This window comes from Puccinia triticina, chromosome 7A (genome assembly GCF_026914185.1).
Source record: "Puccinia triticina chromosome 7A, complete sequence".
Lineage (NCBI taxonomy): Eukaryota > Fungi > Basidiomycota > Pucciniomycetes > Pucciniales > Pucciniaceae > Puccinia > Puccinia triticina.
The window spans coordinates 5,485,572-5,511,141 of NC_070564.1; the positions used below are offsets into that span (position 1 = coordinate 5,485,572).

General features: G+C 48.0%; 3 protein-coding genes across 3 annotated transcripts; 2 read left to right on the top strand and 1 right to left on the bottom strand.

Moving 5' to 3' along the window:
* Nucleotides 1-6,312: 6,312 nt before the first annotated feature.
* PtA15_7A594 (uncharacterized protein) lies at nucleotides 6,313-6,870 on the top strand (the record flags this gene model as incomplete). The annotated part of the gene is made up of 2 exons (XM_053171216.1): nucleotides 6,313-6,372; nucleotides 6,556-6,870. 2 exons carry the CDS (start codon nucleotides 6,313-6,315, stop codon nucleotides 6,868-6,870), a joined length of 375 nt encoding a protein of 124 aa, XP_053022420.1.
* A 28-nt stretch (nucleotides 6,871-6,898) lies between these two features.
* PtA15_7A595 (uncharacterized protein) lies at nucleotides 6,899-7,288 on the top strand (the record flags this gene model as incomplete). The annotated part of the gene is made up of 2 exons (XM_053171217.1): nucleotides 6,899-6,973; nucleotides 7,031-7,288. The coding sequence occupies 2 exons, from the start codon at nucleotides 6,899-6,901 to the stop codon at nucleotides 7,286-7,288; spliced, it is 333 nt and encodes a 110-aa protein (XP_053022421.1).
* An 11,620-nt stretch (nucleotides 7,289-18,908) lies between these two features.
* PtA15_7A596 (uncharacterized protein) lies at nucleotides 18,909-21,343 on the bottom strand (the record flags this gene model as incomplete). The annotated part of the gene is made up of 3 exons (XM_053171218.1): nucleotides 18,909-18,916; nucleotides 21,123-21,244; nucleotides 21,294-21,343. 3 exons carry the CDS (start codon nucleotides 21,341-21,343, stop codon nucleotides 18,909-18,911), a joined length of 180 nt encoding a protein of 59 aa, XP_053022422.1.
* Nucleotides 21,344-25,570: the final 4,227 nt, after the last annotated feature.

Here is a 25,570-nt window from a genome sequence, read left to right on the forward strand (position 1 = left end):
ACAGTGGCAACTGGGTCATTTCAGGGAGACTCCCTTCAATGGCCAGGTTGTACTGGCCATTGAAAGGAGTGTCTCCCCTCAATGGCCGGTACAACCCTGCCATCAAGAGGAGTTCACACTCCCTTCAATGGCGGAGTTGTACCAGCCATCAAAGGGAGTGTGTACTCTCCTCAATGGCTGATACAACCCAGCCATTGAAGGGAGTGCGTACTCCCTTTGATGGTGGGTACAACTTGGCCATCACGGGTAGACTCCCAAGGAGTCCTCTCAGCAAGCTTGGTATATATCCAAGTCTATTAAAACCACAATTTTGTGGGAAAAAAAATCAAGGGTTTCCCCTACAATGAACAAAATTTACAAAAAAATGACAGGAGTTTCCCCACAAGACAACAAAGTACAAACAAATCGTGAGGGTTTCCCCAATACATGAATGAAAAATGTTGTGACAGGCTAAATTACACTGAAAATTAAAAATAAAACCTCAACCAGCAACCTAGCCCAACACCAGCCAAAGGGGCGGGTGAATTTCACAACCTATGCCTTTACACAGACAACCTCATGTAAAGGGTACAGTGTGTAAAACTACATGTAACTTTACTTGCATGCAATTTTACATTGACTTCGTCCACAATGACCTCATGTAAACACCCAACATGTAAATGGCAGAGTGCAAAAAAAAACCTGCGCTCCCGCATTGGGTAATTTTACATCCTGTGCACGCACAACCTTGTTCCAAAGGCATGCAAATCCGCAGATTGACCCGTACAGAAACAGATTTGCAACCTTGTGAGAGAATGTGCACAGTTCATCCTCACCCATCCGGTCATTTCTCTCCAAATCCACCAACGCACCATTGCATTCACCGGCAATCTCTAGGTCCCCAACCGCGATCCCCACCCACCCTTTTGGATTGCACTTGTTGTATGGCGAGCTATAACTCAAAACAATCAAAGCATGCCGGTAAGTATTTCTCCCTCCTCTCTTATCCTCTGCAGACTGCTATTTCCCGTCCGTCACCATCTCAATCTACGAAACTCCTAGCCAACAATCTTTCTACCCGTTCAGCATACACAGTCTTTTCAATCAATACCTTTTTGCTGCAATACACGCTATACATCATCCCCATGGCCAAGAATCGAAAGAAAAAGAACCCTATGCCGGAAACAACTCAGATCAATTTCAACTCCCCGCCTAATTTTGCTGAAACCATCAATCACCCAACGGCCCTTGTCAAAAAAACCAAGCGCCATAACTGGGAGATCCCCCACGGAATGGATCAGGACCACCAGACCTTTATCGACCACGACTGCATCCTTGACAAGCAGGGCTATCCTATATACCCCAACCGAGAAACAAAGTTTGTTCTCAAGCCTGGCAATCAGATCACCAACTTCGGTTCTGTCGGGTACTCTAAGAAGAACACCGTTGATAACCGTTCAGATGGCACATGGAAAGTGCGCCGCTTCCTGTGTCTGGGGGTTCTCCTGTGCAACAATGACAAATGTGATTACACTGGTCCTCCCCCCACTGGCTGTGGCAAAATCAAAGAGCTGCTTGATCAGTAAGTCCAGTTTACTATTTTCTCCGTTCATCACATCACATTTAGGGGTTTTTTCTCGCGCCTCAGGAAACCCCCGTGTGAAGGAAGCGCAGGACAGTGCCCCGGTACTGTATACTGGAAGAAGTGTGAGGGAACAATGGTGCGATTTGACATTCACAAGGAAACCAGTTGGGGTCTCATGCGGCATCACGGATACCACGACCACCCCTGGCCAACTGCAAAGAAGGCTGATCCCCTTGCACGAGCCGAGTTCTCCAACGAGGTTAAGAAGAACCCAAAAGCTAGTGCACTGGAATTGAAGGTAAGTTTCCCTCTGGTCCTCACCACAGCAAGTCAATTGACACCGTGGATTAACCTGTACAGGTCGGAGTTCCCAACCCCGATGATGTCAACCAACCATTTACCAGTGTGGTAGAAATTCACAAATCATTTGGCAACTCAGATAGACTCCGCTACCTCCGCCGCGAAATCCTGCGCGAGTTAAACCTTGGCCCCGACAAGAACGGCGCAGGCATGGGGGACTTATTTATCCTGCAGATGTTTGAGTGGGACCGGTTGAGTACTTTTCTTGTCTTATCATTCTTATTTTCTTCCTTGATCTCCTGATTTCTAACTCACACTAATTATTCTCGCCTGCTACCCTAAAACTTGGCCTTCCAGCAAAGGATTGGAAATCATATTGGCATCATTCCGGGGTGGCAACAAGCACTTTACTTTCCAGACAAAGTGGATGTCCGAACGACTTCTAGCTCAATCAGAAGAAGGCAACCAACTTTACAGTGGTGGACTTCTTTCCGACGTCACATACAGGTTTTTTGAGAATGGATATCTCCTCACAACCTCGATGTATTGTAGTCGGATCAACCGATGGATACCCGTACAACTTAGCTGGATCCGAGGACTCACTGAGAGATACTATCAAATACACTTTTCCACCCTTTTCAGACAGTTTCTCATCCCCTCAATCCTGAAGGAGGAACGTGAGCAGCTCTTACAAAGTGTAGTTGATTTATCTAGTGCTCAACGGAACGGGTTCATTGCCGCCTTTATGGAAGTATTCAACACCACCGACAAAGTTGCCATAGGTCACTTGAAGGGTTGCAGTCACCACTTCCAGGCCTCCGTTACTCGGATCAAGCGGAACCTATCGGTCATCATGGCTGACGAAGTTGTACGCACTTCTTTTCCTCCCCTGCATTTTCATTGCATCACTCATCAGGTGTTTTTACGTTTCACAGAAGCCATTTGAGAAAATGTGTCACAACCTTTTACTCACAAACTCCGCGGCAGGTCGGACACATGAAGAGAGGATTGACGAGATTCGACGCCGCTTCCCAAAGGTCAAGAAGTGGCTGGATTGGTGGACAATGGCAGACGTCGAAGCTACTTTGTTCCCCAGCCGACGTGTGATGCTCGAGGACTCCCCTGATGGCGAAGATGGTCTACCAAACACCACCAATGCTCAGGAGAGCATGCACCGAGTATACTATATGTTTAGGTAATTACTCCTTCCCATCGCCTTTTTATCCTTTAATGGAACTGATTTTTTTTGTTCATTTCACAGTGTTGGAAAGAAGCACCTGTTCCACGGGATGATTGAGCTGTATGGCTTTGTGATGGCGTTGGAGCGGGATTACCATGCTGTCATGCGAGGCATGCCTATTGAGTACGGAAACCGACCAAGGAAGCAGATTGATGTCAGTCAATCTATCGGCTGGACAAAACCCACAAAACTTCAGAGGGCTTTATTCAACGATGGAAGGGCCCCTGATACAACGGAAGAGCTTATTTCCGAACATCCTGAGAAACGCGCTAAAGGACGGCCTCCAAACGCCCCTAACATCGACCGATCCCTCCATACCACCTTTGTATCCTACGCTGTGCCAAAGAAGGTTCACAAGCGATACAACTTCTTGAAGAACCGGTGTTGGTTAGTGGCAACACTCGAATCTCTCTTTGCAGTTTATAGCCCCCTTTGGCTCCAACAAACAGGTGGCAAGAAGAATGATCTGTTCTACAACCTCGTCTTGCATTTCTCATCTCGGTCAACCTTCGATCTAACTCCAAAGGGCTCCATCCGTTCCACACTCACCAACGGATCAAAATCATTATTTGATGTAGTCAACCGAATCAATCCGGCAAGCTTTGTACTGGGCCAGTTCTCCTTGGCAGACCGTTTTGTGGAAATGTGCATCGACCCCAGCAGCAATTCCTCAAGAGCTCTTCCATTGTTGTTCCAGGTCCACGAAGCTCGCGAATTCTCGTGTCCCACACATCCTGAAGCTGTTCAAAAACAGCATCACCGGGCGGAAAGAACACTGAATGGATTGAAGATCACTCCAGAGATGTTTCAACACAACCACCTTCAGCCATCAAATGTTACGGAGATTTTTACTCGGTGGACCACAACTGGCCTGTCAGGCATCACTGGGCTGCAGTGCCATGAGTGTAACCGCGACCTCAACAAAAGGAAAACAAAGAAGGCAGCTCCCACCACCTCAAGTACCCCACGATACATGCACAAAAAATCAACATTATCTTGGGAGAACGGAAAGCCCCTGCTACACTTGTATGCTCACGTTGAACTTGCTACGATTCCCGAAGACGATGCTCAGCTAGAATTCATGGCCAAGATTGATTGGCCATTTAATTTGACGTTGGCTGGCGAGGTCTATACTCTCATATCTCGCGGCTTTTGGGGCAAGGTGTTGCGCCATGTCAACGGCATAACTGGCGTGTGGTTGCACAACGACCTGGAAAACAACGGACATGCAAGATTGATTAACCGTGTTCCTGGTAGTATCAGTGGGGCCCAACCAAATACCAGCTGGGTGATCTACTCCCAACGATGGACGCCCGAGGAGGATGTATTTGTTGATCAAAGCATTGCTAACATTGCTCGCAATAACCCCCGAGCAGGGCCAAACCTCCCATTTTCTCAAATGCGGGCGGTGTTATATTCGTCGTACTACACAGACCGACCAAGCGGGATCCATATCCAACCTCTGAAGGTGGTCTCCTCGGCGGTAGTTGATCCCAATCTTGCTACAGGAACACGTAAGTGGTGCTTTGCAGTTTGTATTTTTTTTTAAATTTTTTTTCTAATGATTCCTTCCCCTTCATTTGAGCAATGTAGAATCCTTCAAGAAACATTCCGAAGAAAGAGAAGCCCCACTGGAGGACGAGCAACCTGCCCAAGAATCCGCGTCCCCCATAGAGGAACGACCCACCTTGAAGATAAGGATCAAGCGGGCGAAGAAAGTTCAGGTAGACGCTATACCCGTGGTGGCCCCTCCGGCTATCTTGCCGTTGCCATCACCGGCTACCAAAGTTGTGCGGAAAAAACGGGGTCGCGCAGGTGATCAAGACACTTTGGCTGGTGATCACGGCTCACCCAGTTTAGTTCCAGCTCTGTTGGCCGCTCCCTTGTCTTCCCTGCCAGCGACTGCACCGGCGCAACTAAACCCTGGTGCCAGTTTGAAACAAGTCCGTCCGACGAAGAAGATCAAGAGTGGCCCAGCTGGTTCAGCTACAATTCTCGCGGCCGCTCCCTTAGCTCCGCCGCCAGCGACTGCACCGTCGCGACTGAACCCTGGTGCCGGTGCAAAGCGTTTCCGTCCGACAAAGAAGGTTAAAAGGGGCGACTCAACTCCCGAAGTCCCTCCCGCGCCATCACCGGGTGGACCTAAGGTACTCAATGTGAAGAAGAAGGTGCCCTTGAAGGCGATTAAGAAACCATCAGCGTCTGGTTTCCAGCCTCGTCCTTTGGACGATGCGGACTGGGATCGAATTGAATCACACTATTGGAATTGGAAAGCGGTGGCCGAGGTCAAGGAGAAGGCAGGCAAGAAGGCGGTGGCCGAGGAGAAGGCAGGCAAGAAGGCGGTGGTCAAGGAGAGGTCGGGCAGGGAGGCCACTTCTGTAGCACCTACGCGGAATTCTGCTAGGATAGTGCGGGGTGCTTTGGTCTAGCTCATTTCTTCGATTTTGTTTGCTGTTACATTTTTTTCTTGAATTGTTGGACGGTTTTTTTTCGGTTTTTTTTTCTGCTTTTTTTGCATCGCATGTAAATCTGCAGATTATGGATGTTAAGTTCCTTTTTTCCATGTTACAATTTTTACATGGTAGGAAGATACAATGTGAATTTCATTCTTTTTGGTAACTTCTTTAACTTTACACATGATCTCTTTTGCACGGGACATACCATGTCAGAGATGAATTGTGAAATTATGTTGTGACAAATATCAGTTGTACTTTTACATTGTGCCTTTTGCATGGGGTCTTATTTTGATGATCACGTGTAAAATTCAACCAATGCCCTCCATGATACAATTTTACATCGTATGGGATTTACGATGTGGATGCAGTGTAAAACATACATTGTAAAAATCAACATCCCCCCAGCCAAAGCTGCTGCACCCAGGTCCACACTGCCGCCCAACTCACCGGATGGGTCAAACAGTATGTAAGGAAGGCCCCCAGCAGCGCGGTGGCAGAATGCTTAGTGGGGGGCCAGCTCTTTAACCCCCCAGGCTGTGCAAATGCATATGCAGCAGTTGGGGAGCATGAGACACACCGCCAGCTGGAATTACAGACAAAACGGATGCGCCTGGGGGGACAAACAGACAGGCAAGTTCTTCTTTATATATACATACATTTTTGTTGTACCCGAGTCCCCGCAGGCCTTGGGCTTCAAATTGGACTCATACGCACAACACCAATGCCACGGAAACAACGCCACCAACACCGCCATGGCGACAACGCCACCGAACACCGCCATGGCAACAACACCACCAGCACGGCCATGGAAAGTAGCCTGAATGCAATGGCCAGCGTTAAAGCTGTAACCCGAATCCAGTACCCCGGGTGTTTTCACGGGTGTCGGTCCACGGGCTGAATCTCTGAGGCCACCCGAACAGTTGTACAGCACATATTGGAGGGTTGAGAGCGAGGAACAAGCACATTTTCCCCACCTCCGTCGGCCGTTGTTGCAGTCCTTCCAGACCACCTCGGGCTCGTCCGACTCGCATCTGACCTACCCAGAGCCTGATGCCCAGCGCCGCAAGAAGTTCAAGCCCTCCATTGACCCGCTCGTCCAGCCCGGCCATCTCCCCGAAGTGCCTCTCCACATTGGGGGCCCGGAGGCCGAGCCGGACGTCGAGATGCACTCCTGGACCCGCATCAATCCTGAGCCGGCTGTTGGCGAGTACCCCGGCCTGCATCCCATCCAGCAGCCCTACCGGCATCCCGCCACCGCCGGAGCAGCTCCCTTTGCCCGTCTTCCCATCCGACGCTACCGGACCCCATGATCCTCCTCCTTCGGGAGAGACGGACCCGATGTGTCGGCCGGCGAAGAAGGCCGCCAAGCTGGTCAAAGCGACCCACATCATGTCCAAACAACGGCGCAGAAACGTTATCCAAGGCGGCTTAGGAAGCCTGGTGGAGATCCTTTGAGCGGGGGAATCCCAGTCGGGTATCTCCATTGCCACGCCGAACCCGCCTCCGCCCGGCTCCTCAGCCACACCGATGTCCGAGCAGAACAACGCCAAGAAGCCCAAGACCGGCGGCCGCGGAAGAAGAGGCGAGATCAAGACCGGCGCCAGTAAGTTTGTCATCCTCAAACGCGCAGCCGAGTTTGTTGTCTGGATGGCCGACTATAACTCTGCCCTGTCCTCTGAAATCTCCTGTCTCAAAAACATCCTCCTCAGCCATCAAATCCAGGTCTAGCTTCTCTCCTCAAAAGGGGCCCGTCGGCATGCCCTCAAAAAATCCTCAATCAAGAAGGGCCAAGTCTTGACAAGGAGAGCTTACAATGAGTCAATGCATTCAGCGGGACATGAGCGACCAGGCCTGTACCCAAGCAGGCCAATGGCCTCGCTCCAGCAGCTACAGGCAACAAAGAAGGAAAAGCTGGCCTACAAACGCAACAAGCTACTTGGGGGTTGATCCTGGTTGGGCCGGGCAAAGGCCTTTTCCTGCTGGTCAACAACATGAAGGCCGCCGTCGTCAACAAGCCCGCTCCCAGAATGTCTCCCTGATAGCAAAGGACTCCGTGCCCCGGCTCAAGTTCAACTGCTTGATGGTTGAATTTTTCCTCAATCAAGTTGAGGAAGGTGGCCCTGACTGGTCAATCTCAACCTCAATTCTCTCTTTCTCTCTGAAACTTAATGACTCTTTGTGTGGGATTCACTGATATAGATGTACTCATCCCTGTCTCTAAGTCCCAGCAGTCTTGTCTCCGCTTGCTCACAAAAGCCCGCAAGAGCGCCTCAACACCTGCCCAAAATCTGATGATTAAGCTGACATGCATCCCCGGTGAAAACTCTGTCAGCCATGAAAGCTTGGGAAGTCTACACTGGGCAATCCAGCAGAGCCTGATTAAGGTAGGTCTCTGTCTTGGCCTTACTTTCAACACAAGCTGTAACACATATATCTCAAGAAGTCTTTGGGGCAGGCTCAGTCTGGATCAGACAGCCTTAATTCAGGTCTTGCCCTGCAATTTGTACTTCCAATCCTGCGGCTTGCTGTCTCCCCAATCAAGTCTGAAGTTGTTGCAGTTGGACTGAATCTACAAGCAAAAATTCCTAGCAATCCTTGAGCAGCATTGGGAATAGCTGAACCTCCTGACAACAGTGTTTTACAAGAAACAGAGGAAGACAAATTGTCCTATGTTTGTCTTTCCCGCTCGCTCCGGCAGAAAGAGAGAGAGAGACTAAACCGCGCGGCTGCTTGCACTTTCTGGCTTTGAAGGTCCCAGGCTGAGCCTTGTATCAATGTATTATATAATTATATGATACCTGTCATAAGAGGGCTTCAGATGAGTGGTCCGGATTCCAGTCCACCTGACACTTGGAGCAGAGCAAGTCAAACATGCGGAATGTGCCGGCGGTGCTGTTCCTACTGCACTTATCCCATGAGCATCAGCTGATGCTTCCACAAGGGCTCAGTCAAGCTTCTCAGCAACACTTACTCCAACAAGAATCTTTGCATTGTTTCACATGTGGCCATTTCCTGTTGGTTTTCCATCCTGGTTAAAGATTTTGAACTTGTGATCCATGATATCCTGAACTGCTAATGATAGAAATTTACTTATATTAGATTGATTTCTGTGGTGTATTGGTCACAAGTGGAGTGAGCTGACTGAGGGAATTAACAGAAAAACATTTGGATATTCATCAACACCTGAATTATAAATAGGCTGAATTTACATAGTGTCAACAAAGAATGCACAAATAATCAGTTGATTAGAACAGACATCAAAGCAGCCTGCCTCATGTTGACTCTGGCCCTGGGTGTGGTGGAAGTTTGGCCATAAATTGGAACACAGACCAGAAGGGCAAAAATATGTTTTAATTCTTCTGGCACAGATATTACAATATTCCTTGTATCTAATTTTGTAGGTTGGCGTTCAATAAGGTTGTGGGCCAAAAGATTTAAGATGACAGAGGGATGTAGTGCAAATTGGCTTGCATGTGCCTGTGCCACTTGGTGTTTGAGAGAAAACTTGAAAAAAAACTCACAAAAGTGGATGTGAGGGGCACCTAGCGACTTCAAACTGTGCTCATTGGATGAGCATCCATATCCACTTGTGTTCTGGAAAAAGGAGTTGGTTCACCTTATTTTGCTTCTTCCTTGGAAATTGATTATTGCACATTGCACCTCCAATTTGCAGCGGCGAAGCCGCCTTGGCCTCTAGTATATATATATATTTATCCATCTTGGCAGGGAGGTCTCCAGATTGCCAGGAGCAACGTTGTAACCGTTGCGCTGCGCTAGAAAAAGCGGTCATTTAGCGCAGCGCAGCAGTTACACCGCTACATCCCATGGGCATTTAGCGGAAGCGGTTTTTCAACCGCTTCCGCTAGCGCTAAAGTTAGCGGGGTACTGCTTCATTCTGAGGGGCGGCAGCGTTAGCGCAGCGGAAATAAGCGCGCTAAAGCTGTGAAATAGCGCAGCGCAGCGCAAAACCCCTACATGGGAGCTTCCTGATCGCTAAACGCTGCACCCACCGCTATATGCTGCGGGAGAAGAAGCTGCGCAGATTCCAATTGGGGAGCGGCATATACCGGCATACCTAGTAGGAGTGGGTATAGTATACCCCGTTGACATCTCTGCTCGCTATCCTTGTTGAATTCACTGCTTGGTGTCGACATCATGGTTGGGTCTCAGCAATCTGCCATACCCGCCAAATCCAACAACATTCCACCTTTGTGGTCATTATTCCTGTGTTTGTAGGAGAAAAATTCAAACTTTTATGTGTACTCACAAAACGCCTCAAGATACGGCAAAATGGACATCAGAAATGGAATCTAGGACCAAAATAACCCCTAGTCACCCACTGAAATCACTCTCATATCTCTACCGGATCAGAAGATATGCTAATCATCCCTTTCACGCACCAGTCCAAGCGGTGTAAGACTCAAAAGTGGTTGTGAAACCCTTTTGCTGAATGGAGAAGGGGATGAAGGAGTTGCAAGCTCTGCCCTTCTATACTACCAGCTACAAGACCCACCAAGCTCCGCTTGGCAAGTTTTAATAAGGTGATAGGAGTGGTATGCTCAAGATGAGTTTGTTCAACTTCAAGACACAGTATAAGGTTGTATTGCTATGTAAGGGTTGTTATGAGTGTAGTAGTAAGTGTTGTGAGTATAGGTGGTGAGTAAATCACTGATGATTAATAGACTGAGGCGCTACAAATGGGGTGGGAGAGAGCTCTTTATAAGTTATATAGACAAATGTGAGGGATTTTAGCTCCAGGGAAGCTGTGCAAATACAGGATTGGCTGTGTACAATTTATGCAAGGAGTGCATGCATGAGCCAGGCTGTGCTTAATTTATGCAAGGAGGTGCATAAATGAGGCGGAGAACAATGGGGTTGCAGGGCACAGCCGCAGGGGCAGTGCTACATGATGTAATGCGGATGGAAAACAAATACAAACTAATATATGCAGTGGAGCTAGAGTGTAGCAGGGAACATATGGGTGTGTATGTGTATAGTGAGGGAAAGGTGACTTGAGATGCGTGACAGGGGTTTGATGGGATGCTACAGGTTGTCCAAAGGGCTAACTTCCAGTGTAGTGGGGCTCTGGTTACGCTTCCAGTGGGGACTAGGGGGTACTTTGGCCGCAGATTCTCTTTCTGGGGTCCATATGGTTGTACCGTGAGGCATTCTATGACTAATTATGCAAATGAGAGAAAAACTTTTGATTTTTCCCATTTTGTATACCACAGCGGGTTCACACACAGACTCAACTCTTGGCTACCATACTTGGCATAATGCATATGGCACATGAATTAATTTTCTTCCTTCCTTTTATCAGTCCTCACCTCCTATTTTCTCTTTGCATATGTTTGTTTCACAATTGCATATCTTTGGTCTTGGAAAATCCTTGTATGAATATATATGATCCTGTTTGCATATCAAAGGGACACATTGTAGATAGTCTAGCCAAATTCCCTCAGTTGTACTTTCTCACCAGCCAAATTCCCTCAAATCTGCTCCCCTGGATCTAAATTCCCTCATCATTGTCTATATAAGGAGGCCTCTGCCTGCCAGTTGTTTTCTCCTCATCCCATCAGGGGACATTCCCCCTCAGATCCTCATGCCATCCGGCAGTCTATATTCCCAACTCACTTATCACCACTCATATTATCCTCTATCCATATCACAGTTATCAGTTCATATCACCACTCAGTTTCACATACCTTTCACACTCTATTTGAAATTTATATCACCACTCAGTCACACACCTTTCACCAGTAACCAGTCCCCGGTTCCACTCCTGGTTGAGCTTAGCTCCCTCTCATCCTCATCACTCCTCACTTTCTGAACTTATATACCCCCAGGCCAAGGACCTAGGTTCAAGCCCCACTTGAGACATCAAGTCACCGTCACCTATCTCATACATCAGTATCCCCATCAACCTTGGACATCGACAACAATCCTCTTATATATCTCATCTTCAAATATATCCCATCACAAAATAAATTGCCAAGCTTACCTTGGTGGTGTTTTTTCTGATATACAGAAAGGCAGAGCTTGCACCTCATCCATACCTTTCGCCATTCAGCAAAAGGGTCTCACGACACCTTTTGAGTCTTCCACCATCTACACCACCTGAGAGGAAGAGGATGATGAGTGGATGAATCTTTTGCCACCCAAAGAGCCAGACAAAATCAACAAGGCAATCCAATCCAACCTTGAGAGGCTAAGGAAGGAGGCCTTACAAGTTAATTGGGAATCGCTTCTTGACAGCTTGCACGCGACTTATATGACTCAGAAAATGCGCAGAAAAAACTGGACCACAACTAAATCATACAACACATTCAACTCATGTGAATGCGTGCCCCAGCGGAGAACCATTGATCTAATTGATGTTTATGGTGAATTTGTCAAAATATGCCTTCGTCTGCTCAAGCGCGCGGAAGGCGCAGTCAAACCCTCCGCAGCTCGTGGAACAAACTCGCGGCTCAACTCAGATCATCGCCTTTTCCTCATCTCGAGTCAAACCAATCAGGTCCAGCAAGAGTACGACGAATCTTGCATAAAGCCATCCTTCAGTCGTCCTCCTCGAGATCATCCGCTGCCGGCAATCAGACCTGCGTCTGTTGTCTGAGAGTTATAGTGTGGAGTATTGTGGTTGTTCTGGTTTATCAAGTATTCTTTCTTTCTAGCTTGTCCCGATCCTTTAGTTTTCGCCTCTGAATTAAACAGATTTACAGTCTCGAGCGACGAAAACAAGTAAAGGATCAAGATGGCAGACAACGAGAGCTCCGCTGGCAAGGTCAACATTCCTCGTCTCAATGAGAAAAATTTTCTCCATTGGTCGATGCGAATGAAAGCCCATCTACGACATCGCGGACTGATCAAATATGTCCTAGAACCTCCCGTCACCCTTGCCGGTGCTGCAGCCGAAGCCGTTGCAAAGAAGCACAATGAAACCGTGGACATCCTGATGAACTACATGACCGAGACCGTCTTCGAATGCGTCGTCACTCCTGAGAACGAGGAGAGTCCTCACGGTATCTGGTCAGCCATAATCTCGCGCTTCGCCTCGACAACAGTAAACAATAAAGGCCGTGTCTGGCTCAAGTTTATGCGATACGAGTACAAAGGAGATCTCGCCAATTTCATCAGCGACATGCACAAAATGCTCACTGAAATAGCCGTATGCAAATTAGGCGTTCCTGAGAACATCCTCAGCTTTTTGATTCTCGCCAAACTGTCGGAAGACCTGTACAACGTGGTCGATAATATTATAATGAACGAAGTCATTTGCGAAAGTCCCTCTGCAACGCTTACCAAATTGCAGGAAATTGTCCATCTTGAGGAATCTCGAAAGAGCAAAAAGCCAGTCGCCTCAGCTCCCACCAAAACCCCCGACGAACCTGGGGAATCAGCCTCGGCCCTTCTCAATGAATCATCAAAGAAAGGGAAGAGACGGCCCAGGAAAGGCCCCATCTGCGAAGACGGTGTACACAACGACGCGGTCAAGTCCCACGACAAGGCCAACTGCTGGCAAATCAATCCAGCCCTTCGCCAAGCTCACTTCGCCAAACTCGCCGGTATTCCATTTCCGCCAACGACTCAACTTGTCGAAGTGGATGAAGGAAATGAGACCAATGTCTCTCTGTTGCTCACGGAATCCACAAGCAAACCAACGGTACTGGACTCAGGAGCCACACATCATATGGTCAATGATTCCTCAATCTTCAAAGCTTCAAAGGAGACGAACATTCGAATTACCACCGGAGGCCACAGCAACTATCTCAACGCCACGGCTATTGGATCTGCCGTGATTGTCAACCACAAAGGCGAGAAGTTGACTCTGGAGAATGTCCTGCTGGTACCATCTCTCAGTCGATCATTGATCTCAATCCCGCGACTCTTTGGAAAAGCACTCTCTATCACCAAAATGACTGGAGACGAGGTTAATGTCAATATCGACGAGAAGTTTAGTTTTCGAGGAACTGTGAAAAACAACCTGTTAGAATTGTTAGATGCCTCTTTTGCTGCAATTGAATCTTCTTCTTCCTGTTATCTCTCAAGTCCAGCGTCACCTGACTGGCATGCCCGACTGGGGCATCCTCATCCCAAATACCAACTGATCATGAAGCCTGGATCAGTTTGTTCCGACTGCAACATTTGCAAAGAGTGCAAACTAAAGGCATTGCCGTACAGCAGCCACTTCAAGCAGGCAACTCAACTGCTTGAAGCGGTTCATATGGATCTAGTAAGACCACTCTCCACAAGTTCACTGTCCGGATACAATTACTTTCTCACTCTGATTGATCAGGCAAGTGGTTATCGAACAGTCAAATTCCTGAGGAACAAGTCAGATACGTTCGAGCGGTTCAGAGAATTCAAAATCCAAGCGGAAAAGCAAACCGGCTGTCATCTTCGCATGCTTGTCTCCGACGGCGGGGGTGAATTCGTCAACAGCAGCTTCAAGGACTACTGTGCATCCAAAGGTATCATTCACAATATCTCTCCAGCCTACAATCCACAAAACAACGGAATGGCTGAACGAGCCAATCAGACAATCATAGTGAAGGCCCGATGCTTACTTGTACAATCAAAGCTACCCAAATCATTCTGGGCTGAAGCTGTCAACACGGCCACACTGCTGTCCAACCTCACTCCGTCAGGCACTCGGAAGCTGTCAATTCCATACAAAACCTGGATGAGACGAAAAGCAAATCTAGATGCGCTAAGACCATTTGGCTGCCTTACATACTCGCTTATCCCTAAGGAGCTTCGCACGTTTAAGCTCATGCCCACAGCCGAGAAGTGCATCATGCTAGGCTACGAAAACGATCTATCCACGTACCGAGTCTACAAGCTGAAGGAACGAAGAGTCGCAGGCGTCAGGAACGTTACCTTTGATGAAAACGTCTTTCCCGGCCTAACATTTCAAGAAGACTCTTACTCGCCAGATATTTTGTAAGTCCCAGCAAGGAACACGTCGTCCACATCTCTCAATCAACAGCCGCTGGAAGTTGAGTCTCAAGAAACTATCCTCGATAACTCGGACACGGATCCCGCTCCTGCTTTGACCAAAGCCCCAAGGGACATCAGCAGTGAAATATTGACCGACAACATTCTGGACGTGGACAGAAGGGGAAACGCTGTGATGGTATATCTGACTGAAAACACGGAATGTGACACACCTTCCTCCTACATCGAAGCAATCAACTCCCCTCAGTCATCCTTCTGGAAGAAGGCAATTGCGAAAGAGATTTCCAACATGTATGAACATGATGTCTGGATAATTGTCAAGAAAGAAGGTGATCAAAAGCAAATAAATTGCACTTGGGTATTCAAAGTTAAGAAAGATCAACTGAACATACCCATCAAATACAAAGCCCGTTTATGCGCAAAAGGTTTTCAACAAATCAAAGGGACCGACTTCTGGGAAACCTACGCACCCACCGGCAAGATTGTCTCTCTTCGAATGCTGATTATCTTTGCACTGAAAAGGAAGCTCCAGTTCCATCAAATTGACATCAAAAGTGCCTTCTTGAATGCTCCTCTCAAAGAGGACATTTTTCTCAATCCTCCGCCTGGAGTTGATGTTCCTCACGATCATGTTCTCAAACTCAAGAAGGCCATGTACGGCTTGAAACAAGCGCCAAACGCGTGGCACCGCACTCTTACCGATTGGCTGTCTCAAATCGGCTTTCGCCGCTGTGATGCCGAGCCATGCGTCTTCTGGCGAAAGGGAACATTCTTGTATCTTCACGTCGACGATCTAGCCATCTTCAGCAAAGATCCCGAAATCTTCAAAGAGGAAGTTCGATCTCGGTTCAAAATCAAGGACCTTGGTGAATCAAGCTTGCTTCTCGGAATGAATGTCACCCAAGGGGAAGATTATGTCACCCTTACTCAAAGTCACTACATTGACACCCAACTTGAAAGATTTGACTGTCAACATCTCTATCCCGCGTCCACACCGTTAAAACCTAACAGTCACCTGGTCAAGGCCTCCAAGCTCGAACGCAAACAACATCTTGAATCCGGCAATAACTATCGCTCTCTGGTGGGGGCTCTCAACTATCTCAGTGTAACTACTCGACCGGACATAACCTTTGCCATCAGCTCATTATCTCAATTCCTCAACGAACCAGGCTCCAATCACTGGGATGCCGCAATTCAGGTTCTCCAATATCTAAAGGGCACCAAACACATTGGTCTGAAGCTCCAAGGATCCATTAACTCAGATGACACTCTCGTAGGATACGCCGATGCTGACTGGGCCTCATGTCCTGAATCTCGACGATCAGTGTCCGGTAATCTCATCCTCTTCAACGGCAATGTTATCTCCTGGAAATCCAGAAAACAACCAACCCTTTCTCTGTCTTCTACTGAGGCAGAGTACAAATCACTTGGGGACATCACGAAGGAACTCATGTGGATCAAGACACTTCTCAAGAAGATTTTCAACATCAAAATTCCTGGTCCAACTCCCATTTTCGAAGACAATCAAGGGGCCATAGCCCTGGCCAACAACGAATCCAATCACTCAAATTACAAAACTAAACACATGTCATTGCGTCACCACTTCATCAGAAGAGAGATCAAGATTAAGTCCATTGTCCTCCATTACGTGCCCACCAATCAAATGCTGGCCGATTTCCTTACAAAGGCAGTGGGAAAAACCACCATTCATCGCGCTCTGAGAAGTCTTCGGCTGGTATGCTCATCATCCTAGGGTAATGCGCATGGGGGTGTGTCAAAATATGCCTTTGTCTGCTCAAGCGCGCGGAAGGCGCAGTCAAACCCTCCGCAGCTCGTGGAACAAACTCGCGGCTCAACTCAGATCATCGCCTTTTCCTCATCTCGAGTCAAACCAATCAGGTCCAGCAAGAGTACGACGAATCTCGCATAAAGCCATCCTTCAGTCGTCCTCCTCGAGATCATCCGCTGCCAGCAATCAGACCTGCGTCTGTTGTCTGAGAGTTATAGTGTGGAGTATTGTGGTTGTTCTGGTTTATCAAGTCTTCTTTCTTTCTAGCTTGTCCTGATCCTTTAGTTTTCGCCTCTGAATTAAACAGAATTGATTAATTTTTTGCTTCTCAATGTTGATTGAGCGCTGTATTAGTAGTCATATGTGGATCCAGAATGAAGTCAGGCTGGAAGGAGTATTCTCGGATTGCCAAAAGGTTATTGACAAGGCACGGAGTAACCCAAAATTTGAAAGGTACAAAACAAAACCTAAATCTAAATCTAAACAACCCAACAAAAAAAGTGCTAGTTTAATTTTTTATTATCTTTTCTTGAATCATTTTTTCTTGAGCTCTGTCCCCTCTAAAAACCTACAAACAAATATTGATTATTGATAATTACTGGTAGTTTAAAAGTTTTTTTTTGCCCAGTGTATGTAGATTAGTGCTTTATTTTTGCTGCGCTACAACTGGAATCAGCGGTTTTACGCTGCGCTACCGCTGATTTTAGCGGTTGGCCGCTACATGGCCGCTTTTTTCAGCGCGCTAAAATACACTTTTTTTCTTGGGGATCTTGGAAAGCGGAAGCGGCAGCGGTTTGACCGCTACACTGCAGCGGTGCCAAAAACCGCTGCGCTAACCGCTTTGCTGCGCTTTCTGCAGTGCAGCGGTTACAACGTTGCCAGGAGGACCTCCCTCACTGAGCTGGATACATATGTATCCAGCTCACTGGGGCAAGTCCTCTTGTCAAGCTGTATTCATATGTATCCAGCTCACTGGGAGGAGTCATCCCAGCAAGCTGGTATGTCAGCTCATTGAGAGGCATCCTCCTGGCCTGCTGGGCTGAGAAGGCCTGTTAGGAGTGGTCCATTGTCTTGGCAAGGGAGATCCTCCCAACAAGCTGTTCACATATCCAGCTCACTAAGTGGACTCACCTCTTTGACTGGAGGCATTCCTCAGTTCAATAAGGTGTACATAAATCTGAAAGGATTGATTGATTCCTCCGTTCAAAGTTGTGTAAACATCCTTGAATGCAGGGATTAATCCCTTCAAAGAGGTGTACATAAATCCAACAGGAGAGATTGATTCCTGCGGTCAGAGTTACGTACACCTCCTTGACCGTAGGTATTCCTCAGGTCAAAGAGGTATTAGGTATTTACACCTGCTTGACCAGAGGGATATCTCTGGTCAAAGAGGTGTACATAGCTCTTTGACAGGAATCCCTCCGGCCAAGGTGGTATGCCTCCTCACCCAGAGGGATTCCTCCAGTCAAATAGGCAGTACACCTTTTTGACTGGAGGAATCCCGAAAATTGAGGGGGCAAACTGTGATTGGAGGCATTCCTCCAGTCAGAGCTGTGCAATTTTTGGAATTCTGACCAGAGCCTCAGAGGTCAATTTCACTTGCAGCACCGCGGTTTTACTGTTGTATTAGGTGTAATCCAACAGTAAAGATTTGGTGCAAATATGATAAACCGCAGGAAACAGGTGTATGGAGAGTACTTGTACCAAACACTTGTTGTTGTTCAGCCTAAGGCCCCGTTTGGAGCCAATATAAATATAGGTGATATAATCATTTGTAAATTCAATAAAAAATAAAAAAACTCAACATGAAGAATCCAATTTTTTTTGTAGGAAACCTAAAGTATTGGTCTCATCAACTATGAAGTCAGATTTAACTGATTCAGCCATCTTTCAGCATCATAATACCATTATATTGCTTTGTTTTGGTCAAAAGCAATATAATGGTACTACAGCACTGAATATGGCTGAATCAGTTGAATCTGACTTCATAATTGAAGAGACCAGTATTGTGAAAAAATATTTGGAGGCTTTATGTTGAATTTTGTAGTTTTCATTGAATTAACCAATGATTATATCACCTATATTTATATTGGCTCCAAATGGGGCCTAAGATCCCGTAAACTGCACCGGCACCTGGCACCTGTAGATGTGTACTTGTTGTAAGCCTGAAATTAATCCCCTAAGGGTGCTGAGGTACTTGCCCAGGAGTACTTTTTGCAATACCTATGAATAAGCATGAATTGCACTGCTGCAACAGATGTCATAGTTGATGGTTACAGAAGAAAATATGCCTGGAAGTATCATGATTGCCCCAGCCTCATGCTGTCATTTTAAATTACCATATAATACAAGCATTACTAAAGCAGACATTGATATCAGTTGAACATAACATCAAGCTAGCACATGACTGAGTTGAAACTGAGGCACAGATCACATCTGGCAGCCTTCCTGAAAGAAGTTACCATCTGGCACTCTCTGGAGAGTGCAACCATTCCCCCCCCCCTGGTGAGATAGAAGCCAGTAACAGAAGGCCAGGACAGTACGGAACAAAGTTTTTCACAAGGTAAAACCCTTGGAGAGAATTCTAGAAACCACATATATTCATATTTCTAGTTTAGAAGATGAGAAGTTTTCATTTCTTTGGCATATTCAATTTCCCCTCCAAGCTCTGCTTACTCCTTACACCAGGGGGCACCTGCGCACTCCAACAGTTACTCACCCACAGATTCCTAGTATCTGCCAATCAGTCCTAGGGGCCAGCTCTAATAATTAGAGCATCTCCAACAGAGCCACAATTGGGTGTTTGGGGGCAAACTTTGGCGGCCCGGGTTCTCTTTCTTCCCTGTTCTACCCCTCCTATCCCTCTTTGGTTGTGCATCAGGATTCCCTTTCCAATTGTTAATCCAGTTGTGAGTGTCACACCAAGGGTAAAACCACTGCGCTGCAAACAGCACAGCAAAGCGGTCAGCGCAGCGGTTTTGGGACCGCTGCACTGCACTGGAAATCAGTGGTCCAATTGCTGGGCTAACACTGATTAAAATCACCAGAAAAAAGTGTTGATTTTCAGCACGCTAGATCAGGGGCCATTGTGCGGTAAAACACTGCGCTAAAGCTGCTTTCAGTGGAAAACCACTGAAAACAGGGGCAGCGCGGCGGCAAGGCTGAAACGCTGCGCTGCGCTACAAAAAAGCGGTCTTTCAGCGCAGCGCAGCGGGAAACCGCTGCGCGGTCAGCCCAAAAAGCGGTAGCGCAGCGCCAGTCCCGCTGCACTACCGCTGAAAATAGCGGGGGCCCACTTTTTCCCCGACCCAAAAAGCGGTAGCGCAGCGGACGGGGCCGCTCCTTTCAGCGCCGCGCAGCGGCCACCAAAACAGCTGCGCTGCGCTTTTTTGGCTGGCAGCGGGGGAGCGCTACGCGGCCATGTCAAAAAGCGGTAGCGCAGCGATGGTTCCGCTGCGCTACCGCTGAAAGTAGCGGGTTCCCGCTTCTTGCCAGACCCAAATTCAAATCAAAATCTCTTAACTTTTTGTGGCAAATACAGGCCCAAATATGTTTCAAAAAAGCCTCAATAATTATGTACAATTATAAACCTGCGGGCCACACAACAGGAATTCCAAATTCCTGGCCAACACCACCTGTTCTGCCCGCCCCACCCAGCCTGTGCAATAACCATGACCGCGCGGCCTCACCTGACCACACACAATCAATTGCTGCAAATGATCACCCCTCCCCTTGACCCCACGCCTATTCATATGTATGCCATGTGGCAATGGCAGCGACTCCAGCAAATCCCAGAACAAATCTATGTACGCGCAGGCCGGACCGCCTTCACGCTGTGGAACTCTGACCGGTGCTGGGCCGGCCGTCGGCAGTTACTGGAAGGGATTTTGCGCTGTTGCGCTGCCTTCGCGGTGGTCCGGGAAAAACTGAGGATTCTGGGATTTGAAGGGGGTAGCATTTGGGAAGGGGGATTTTTGAGAGACGACAGAAAGTAGATTTCTGTCGGCGGTGGTTTTGGTGTTGTGAGTCTGAGGGAAAAGAAAAGCCGGCGAACTTAGCCGGAGAAAAGTGATCTAAAGGGAGGGGATCTGGAAGAGGATCGGCGCGGGGCTGAGAGGAGAAACTCAGAAGCTCCGCGAGTATATTGGCAAACAAGAGGATCAATAGAATTAAGATTTGGGATTCTTCTGACTGATGGATGATCTGAGACAAATTTTTATGGTTCAGACGAAGTCCATGCCGCCCCATCATCTGAGTTTGAACTGAACTCAGACTCCGGGGACTGTGACATGCTGCGGACAAGTCATCATACACCCGCGCGCACAAGCGCGCAACAACAACCAGGAGAAACAGAAGAAAAGAAAACAAAACACAGTGATATGAGGCAGAAAGAAAAGAACCACGAGTAAAGAAAAGAAAAGAACAGGCGGAACACTCAGGACAAACAAGAACAAACAGAAAAAGGGAACAAGGAATAAAACAGAGGGATAAACCCACAGCAGGCGCTGTGTTAGGACCAAGAAAAGCTGAAAACAAAAGCTGGAGGACTGAGAGGGAGTAGGGGTGGAAATCTGAGAAGAGGGAAAAAGGAAAAGGGAAAGGGAACAGAATTTTAAGAAGGAGAGAGTTGAAGGAATGAGAAGGGATGGGGTATATGAATCTTGAGGATATTGAGGGGAGGGTGACTTCTTGAGGCTTGAAGAACCATAGTGAAGCTTGAGTCTTGATGATCTTGCTGTCACTGCGTCTGGAATAGAAAAATGATTGAAAACTGAATGCACCAGCGGCGCCACAAGATTGATCACCACAACGCGCCTGCCTTCTTGGGTCCGGCGCCAAGCGCAGCTGGCACAGTTGCTGGAGGTGCTGCTGGTGTTGCTAGGGCAGGAAGTGGGGCCTGCGGGTTAGGGAGACTCGCGGCCAAGTCGGTTGCGAGGCTGGGTATGAGTTGATTGAGACCCCCAAGGTTTGTCGGTGGGTAGTAACCCTGGGGAAGCTGGTTGGTGGCCGAAGGGTGGGCCGTTTGAAGCGTTCATCGCCGTCGTGTTATTTTTGGGATCCCTGAGATTGGATTGGGTAGGTATGGCGGGATGGATCCTGGTTGGAAATGCATCCGGCGGCGAGGCTGTTGCCGAATCTCAACTGCCTGCGGCTGTGTATTGCTGACCAACAGTACAACTAAAGTTCTACTGTTGGATTAGTGCGGTACAGTCTTGCATACATGTACTGTATGCCTGTAAGTCGTTTTGATAACAAAAATTTGAAATTTTTTGATCCCAAATGACCTCCTCGAGGTCATTTGGCTATTTTGGAATCTGTACATAAAAAAAAATAAGACAAAATTTTTTTTGAATGATTTTGGATTTTTTTTCAATAAAATTCCAATAAGTGTTTATAATTGGGCCCTTAACTATCTGAACATTGTTAGAAATAGGGGAGGATATATCTTTAAGTAAGGATTTCGAGAGGGACGTCGACGATATATCTATGCGGTCTTTAATGAGACGCGAATTTCCATCAATAATCTTTTTGAGATCTTTAAACATGCGGTTTAAGACGCTACTCACTTCTAACGAGGTCAATTGTTGTGCCCTTGGTTCCTGGAGCGCGATTGATCTATGGCCTGATAACCTCCCTGGATCGTCCTGCCCATGCGGAACAACTCCGCGTATATCGACGCCTTGTAGTTCTGTCGACCCCGCATTTGGCTCGGAAGATTTCTTGCAGCTTGGGTGGGCTGGGCCGCTCGGAATTGCTTCATTGTTGGGGCGTACATAGGCTTGATGGCGGTTTTGGCCATGGTTTTGATGATTCGCTGACCTCGCCGCCCGCTGGTTGGGGCGCGTGGATGGAGGCGTCTAACCCTCGGTTAGAACCAACAGGGTTTCGCGGCCGATCAACTGCTCCAGAGTCTGGTGGGTCGCCGCTGCTTGGTCCCGCAGGATTCCCATGGCTTCCTGGTTTGCTCCCGCCAGGGCTTCTAGATACGCTTGTTTTTATCTGAGGTGAGTTTGGAATATCAACTCGGTTGTCGGGCTCCAGTTTTGGCGCACTTCCGCCGCGTTTAAACTCACCCGGGGGAACAAGGGCTGGTTGGGAGGACCTGGTGGAGGATGCACGAGAAACGGGTTTACTGCCAGTTTTCTTGGGGGGAGTCATGATGGATTGGAGGGCTAACCTTCACCAATGGTTATAATATCTATGCTCGCCACAGACTCGGATCGCGGCCTTTCCTGATTCAAATTGCCAAGGCCGAGGCGAGAGTTGTCGCCGACCAACTGTCGTTCTATAGCTGCGGATGAGGCTTCTGGAGATGGCCTGGAACGGACGTTGTCTATGAGACGCTGGACAACGGAGCTAGCCCGGAGAGCCGAGTTCCCGTTAGAACCAGTGGACGAAGCCGCAGAGTTGCGCAACTGGATCGGAGCTCCTAGAGCCGGAGCAGTAGCTGCGCGAGTGTTGTTGCGAGCTGTGGCACCTGTGGGGTGGAAAAGCCGATCAAAAAGATCGCCCACACCGTTATTTGCCTGACTACCTGCGGGATCCGCTGGGCCTGGGTTGTTATTTACCCCGGGAGGCGCTGAGCTTCTAGTCGAGCGGTTAGAAACCGCTGGATTGCCGCTACGTTCGGACTGGAAAAAGTTAAGAAGAGATGTCTGACAAGTTGACACTACAGTGATGATTGTCAGTCGCAGAGTCACCTTGGTGAGTGTTCGTAGCAAAGATTGCGGCTTACTAATGACAATGAGCAGTTTTTGACTGTTCAACGACGCAAAAGATTGGTTTTTAAACTGGGTTTCTATCAAAGAAACTAACGATATAAAAGGGACGAGTGTCAGTCTTTTGGATACTCGTAGGGTCTGGGAAAAATTTCCCAATGAGGCCCCCAAATGTCAGGGCGCGTCTCCAAAGTGGCAACGCCCTGAATGGAAAAGAACAATTTGTGAGTTCCTAAGAAGGAAAACACACTCGACTCGACCGCGATGCGGGAAGAGAAAGCCGCGCCTCCGTTGGAGGGGCTGGTAGAGCTAAGTCGTACCTGAACCTGAAGAGGTTCGTAAAGGAAAACTCAAGCTTACCTAAGAAGGTAGCGAGTGAAGAGAAGCTGGAAGGGGTGGAGGGTTGTAGATGGAGGAGTTGGCGACGAGGGTGGAAGAGTTAGCGGAGGCAAAGGCGGGAGAGTTGAGGTGAAGGAGTCTTGAGGATAGAAAAGGTTGAGATATAACTTAGATATAAAAGTCCCGGTTGTTTTGTATCAAACAAGAAAGACGGATGTAGTAATCTATATAAATCTAGCAAACCTTTTGTGGGGCGGAGGCCCCAGGTCTTTTATAGCCAATATGAAGGCAGCGCTTTGGACTTCCTGTTGTCACTATGTTCTGAACTAATATCCATGCGTGGAACATTCACGTGGATTGTGCTCACTTGAGCTCAACGACCCGTGAGTGTTACTCTGCCGGGTATGACACCCACGGGCAGGTATTCACACGTTGTTGAATCTCTACTCAGTGCGCTAGCGCGCGCACTTATTGCCTTTGGCTCGTGCGGTACCTGAAGCGGCGCTATGCGCGCCCAGTTCTTCTGTGGCGTGCGCAGTGTCAGCCTTGGCGCTGTCGGGACTAGCCAAGGGCTGACAAACACCTCCCCCTCATATAGACAACTCTCCACCTCTCCACCATAGAAAATGAACCATGAGAAAACTCCGCCACATTTTATAAACCAATAGAAAAAGAAATAACAAATAGAAATCCTCCTCCCATCCGACGCACGCCGCATGCCTCCGCTCCCACTTTGTCATCTGCAGCTCCACTGCTCGCTGTAGGCAGCCGCCAAACTCCCAATCATCTATCATCCACACCCCTGTCTAGCCTCCGGTGTTGGGATCCCACAAGCCGCCTCTGCCCCAGCTATGTCCGCTGACGTAGCCCGCTTCAGCTGCCACGGTGTGGTAGACGGAAAATTGGAAAAATAAAAGTTTTTTCTGTGCCACATAATTACTCATACTAGGCCTCAAGATACCATTAAATGGACCCCAGAAATGGATTCTACGGCCAATTTCACCCCTAGTCACCACTGGAAGCACCCCTGGACCCCCTCTAGTGTGGAAGTCACACCTCATGGACACCTATCACACGGCCAGCCCCAGTAACCCAGCTGTCACCTGCCTCAACCCAAATTTCACATTAGTACACATATAGACATCACAGGATACAAAAACACATCTCCCCATCAGGCTACACTCATTACATATTAACTACATACACTCCTTTATATACATAGTATGACATCATTTACACTGTTTCTGCAGCCTCAGACTTTGTTTATACACTAATTAACCCTGTATGACAGCTCATGCAGTCTACTGTCACCTTATGCATGCGTTAGAATGTTCTGTTGTATATTCTGACATCATGTATGCACCCCTGGCATGTTTAGAATGTTCTGTTGTATATTCTGACACAATTCATGCACCCTTGGGGGGTTATGACATCATTTGTATCTACTCTCACCAGCTAAAATCCCTCACCCTGTTGTCTAGATTAGCTGAAACCCTAACCCGCAAGCCCCTTTGGGGCTCCACTTTTGTCTATAAAGTGAGCTCTCTCCACCCCCAGTGGTCTGCTCCCCAGTTCCTCACCCAGAACTCACAAGTCACCCAACACTCATCCACACTCAAATCCTAAAAACCCTTATAACAATAACTCAACCCTTATAACAATAATTCAACCCTTATAACAAAGTAATTAAAACACTTACACGTTGCCAGTCAAACAGATTTCATCTGGAACAGACCAGACCTATCACTTAATAAAACTTGCCAAGCTGAGCTTGGTGGGTCTTGTTGACTGATAACAGAAGGGCAGAGCTTGCAACTCCACCATACCCTTCACCATTCAGCAAAAGGGTTTCATTACCACTTTTGAGTCTTACAACGGCTTCCCCCAATCGCCGCCGCTCTAGATAGTCCGCGCTGGACTGCCAGGACTCATCTAGTCTGCTCCGCTCCACACGCCGCAGCTCCGCCGCCTTTGACCGCACGCTCCGCACCCAGCTTATGCGCTCCGCCTCTGCTGCTTGAAAACCCTTCACCGCCCCAACTGCCTGTGGAGCCCTTGTGCCCCGCCGCAGCCGCGCGCCCGAATCTTGTCGGTCACTTTGGCGCCCCGCCCCAAACTTAACCACCACAACGCTTGTCAACATAAATCACCCCAGCAACCATTCAGTGGTTTTTTGGATGCGCTGTGCTAATTGTCAGCTTTAGC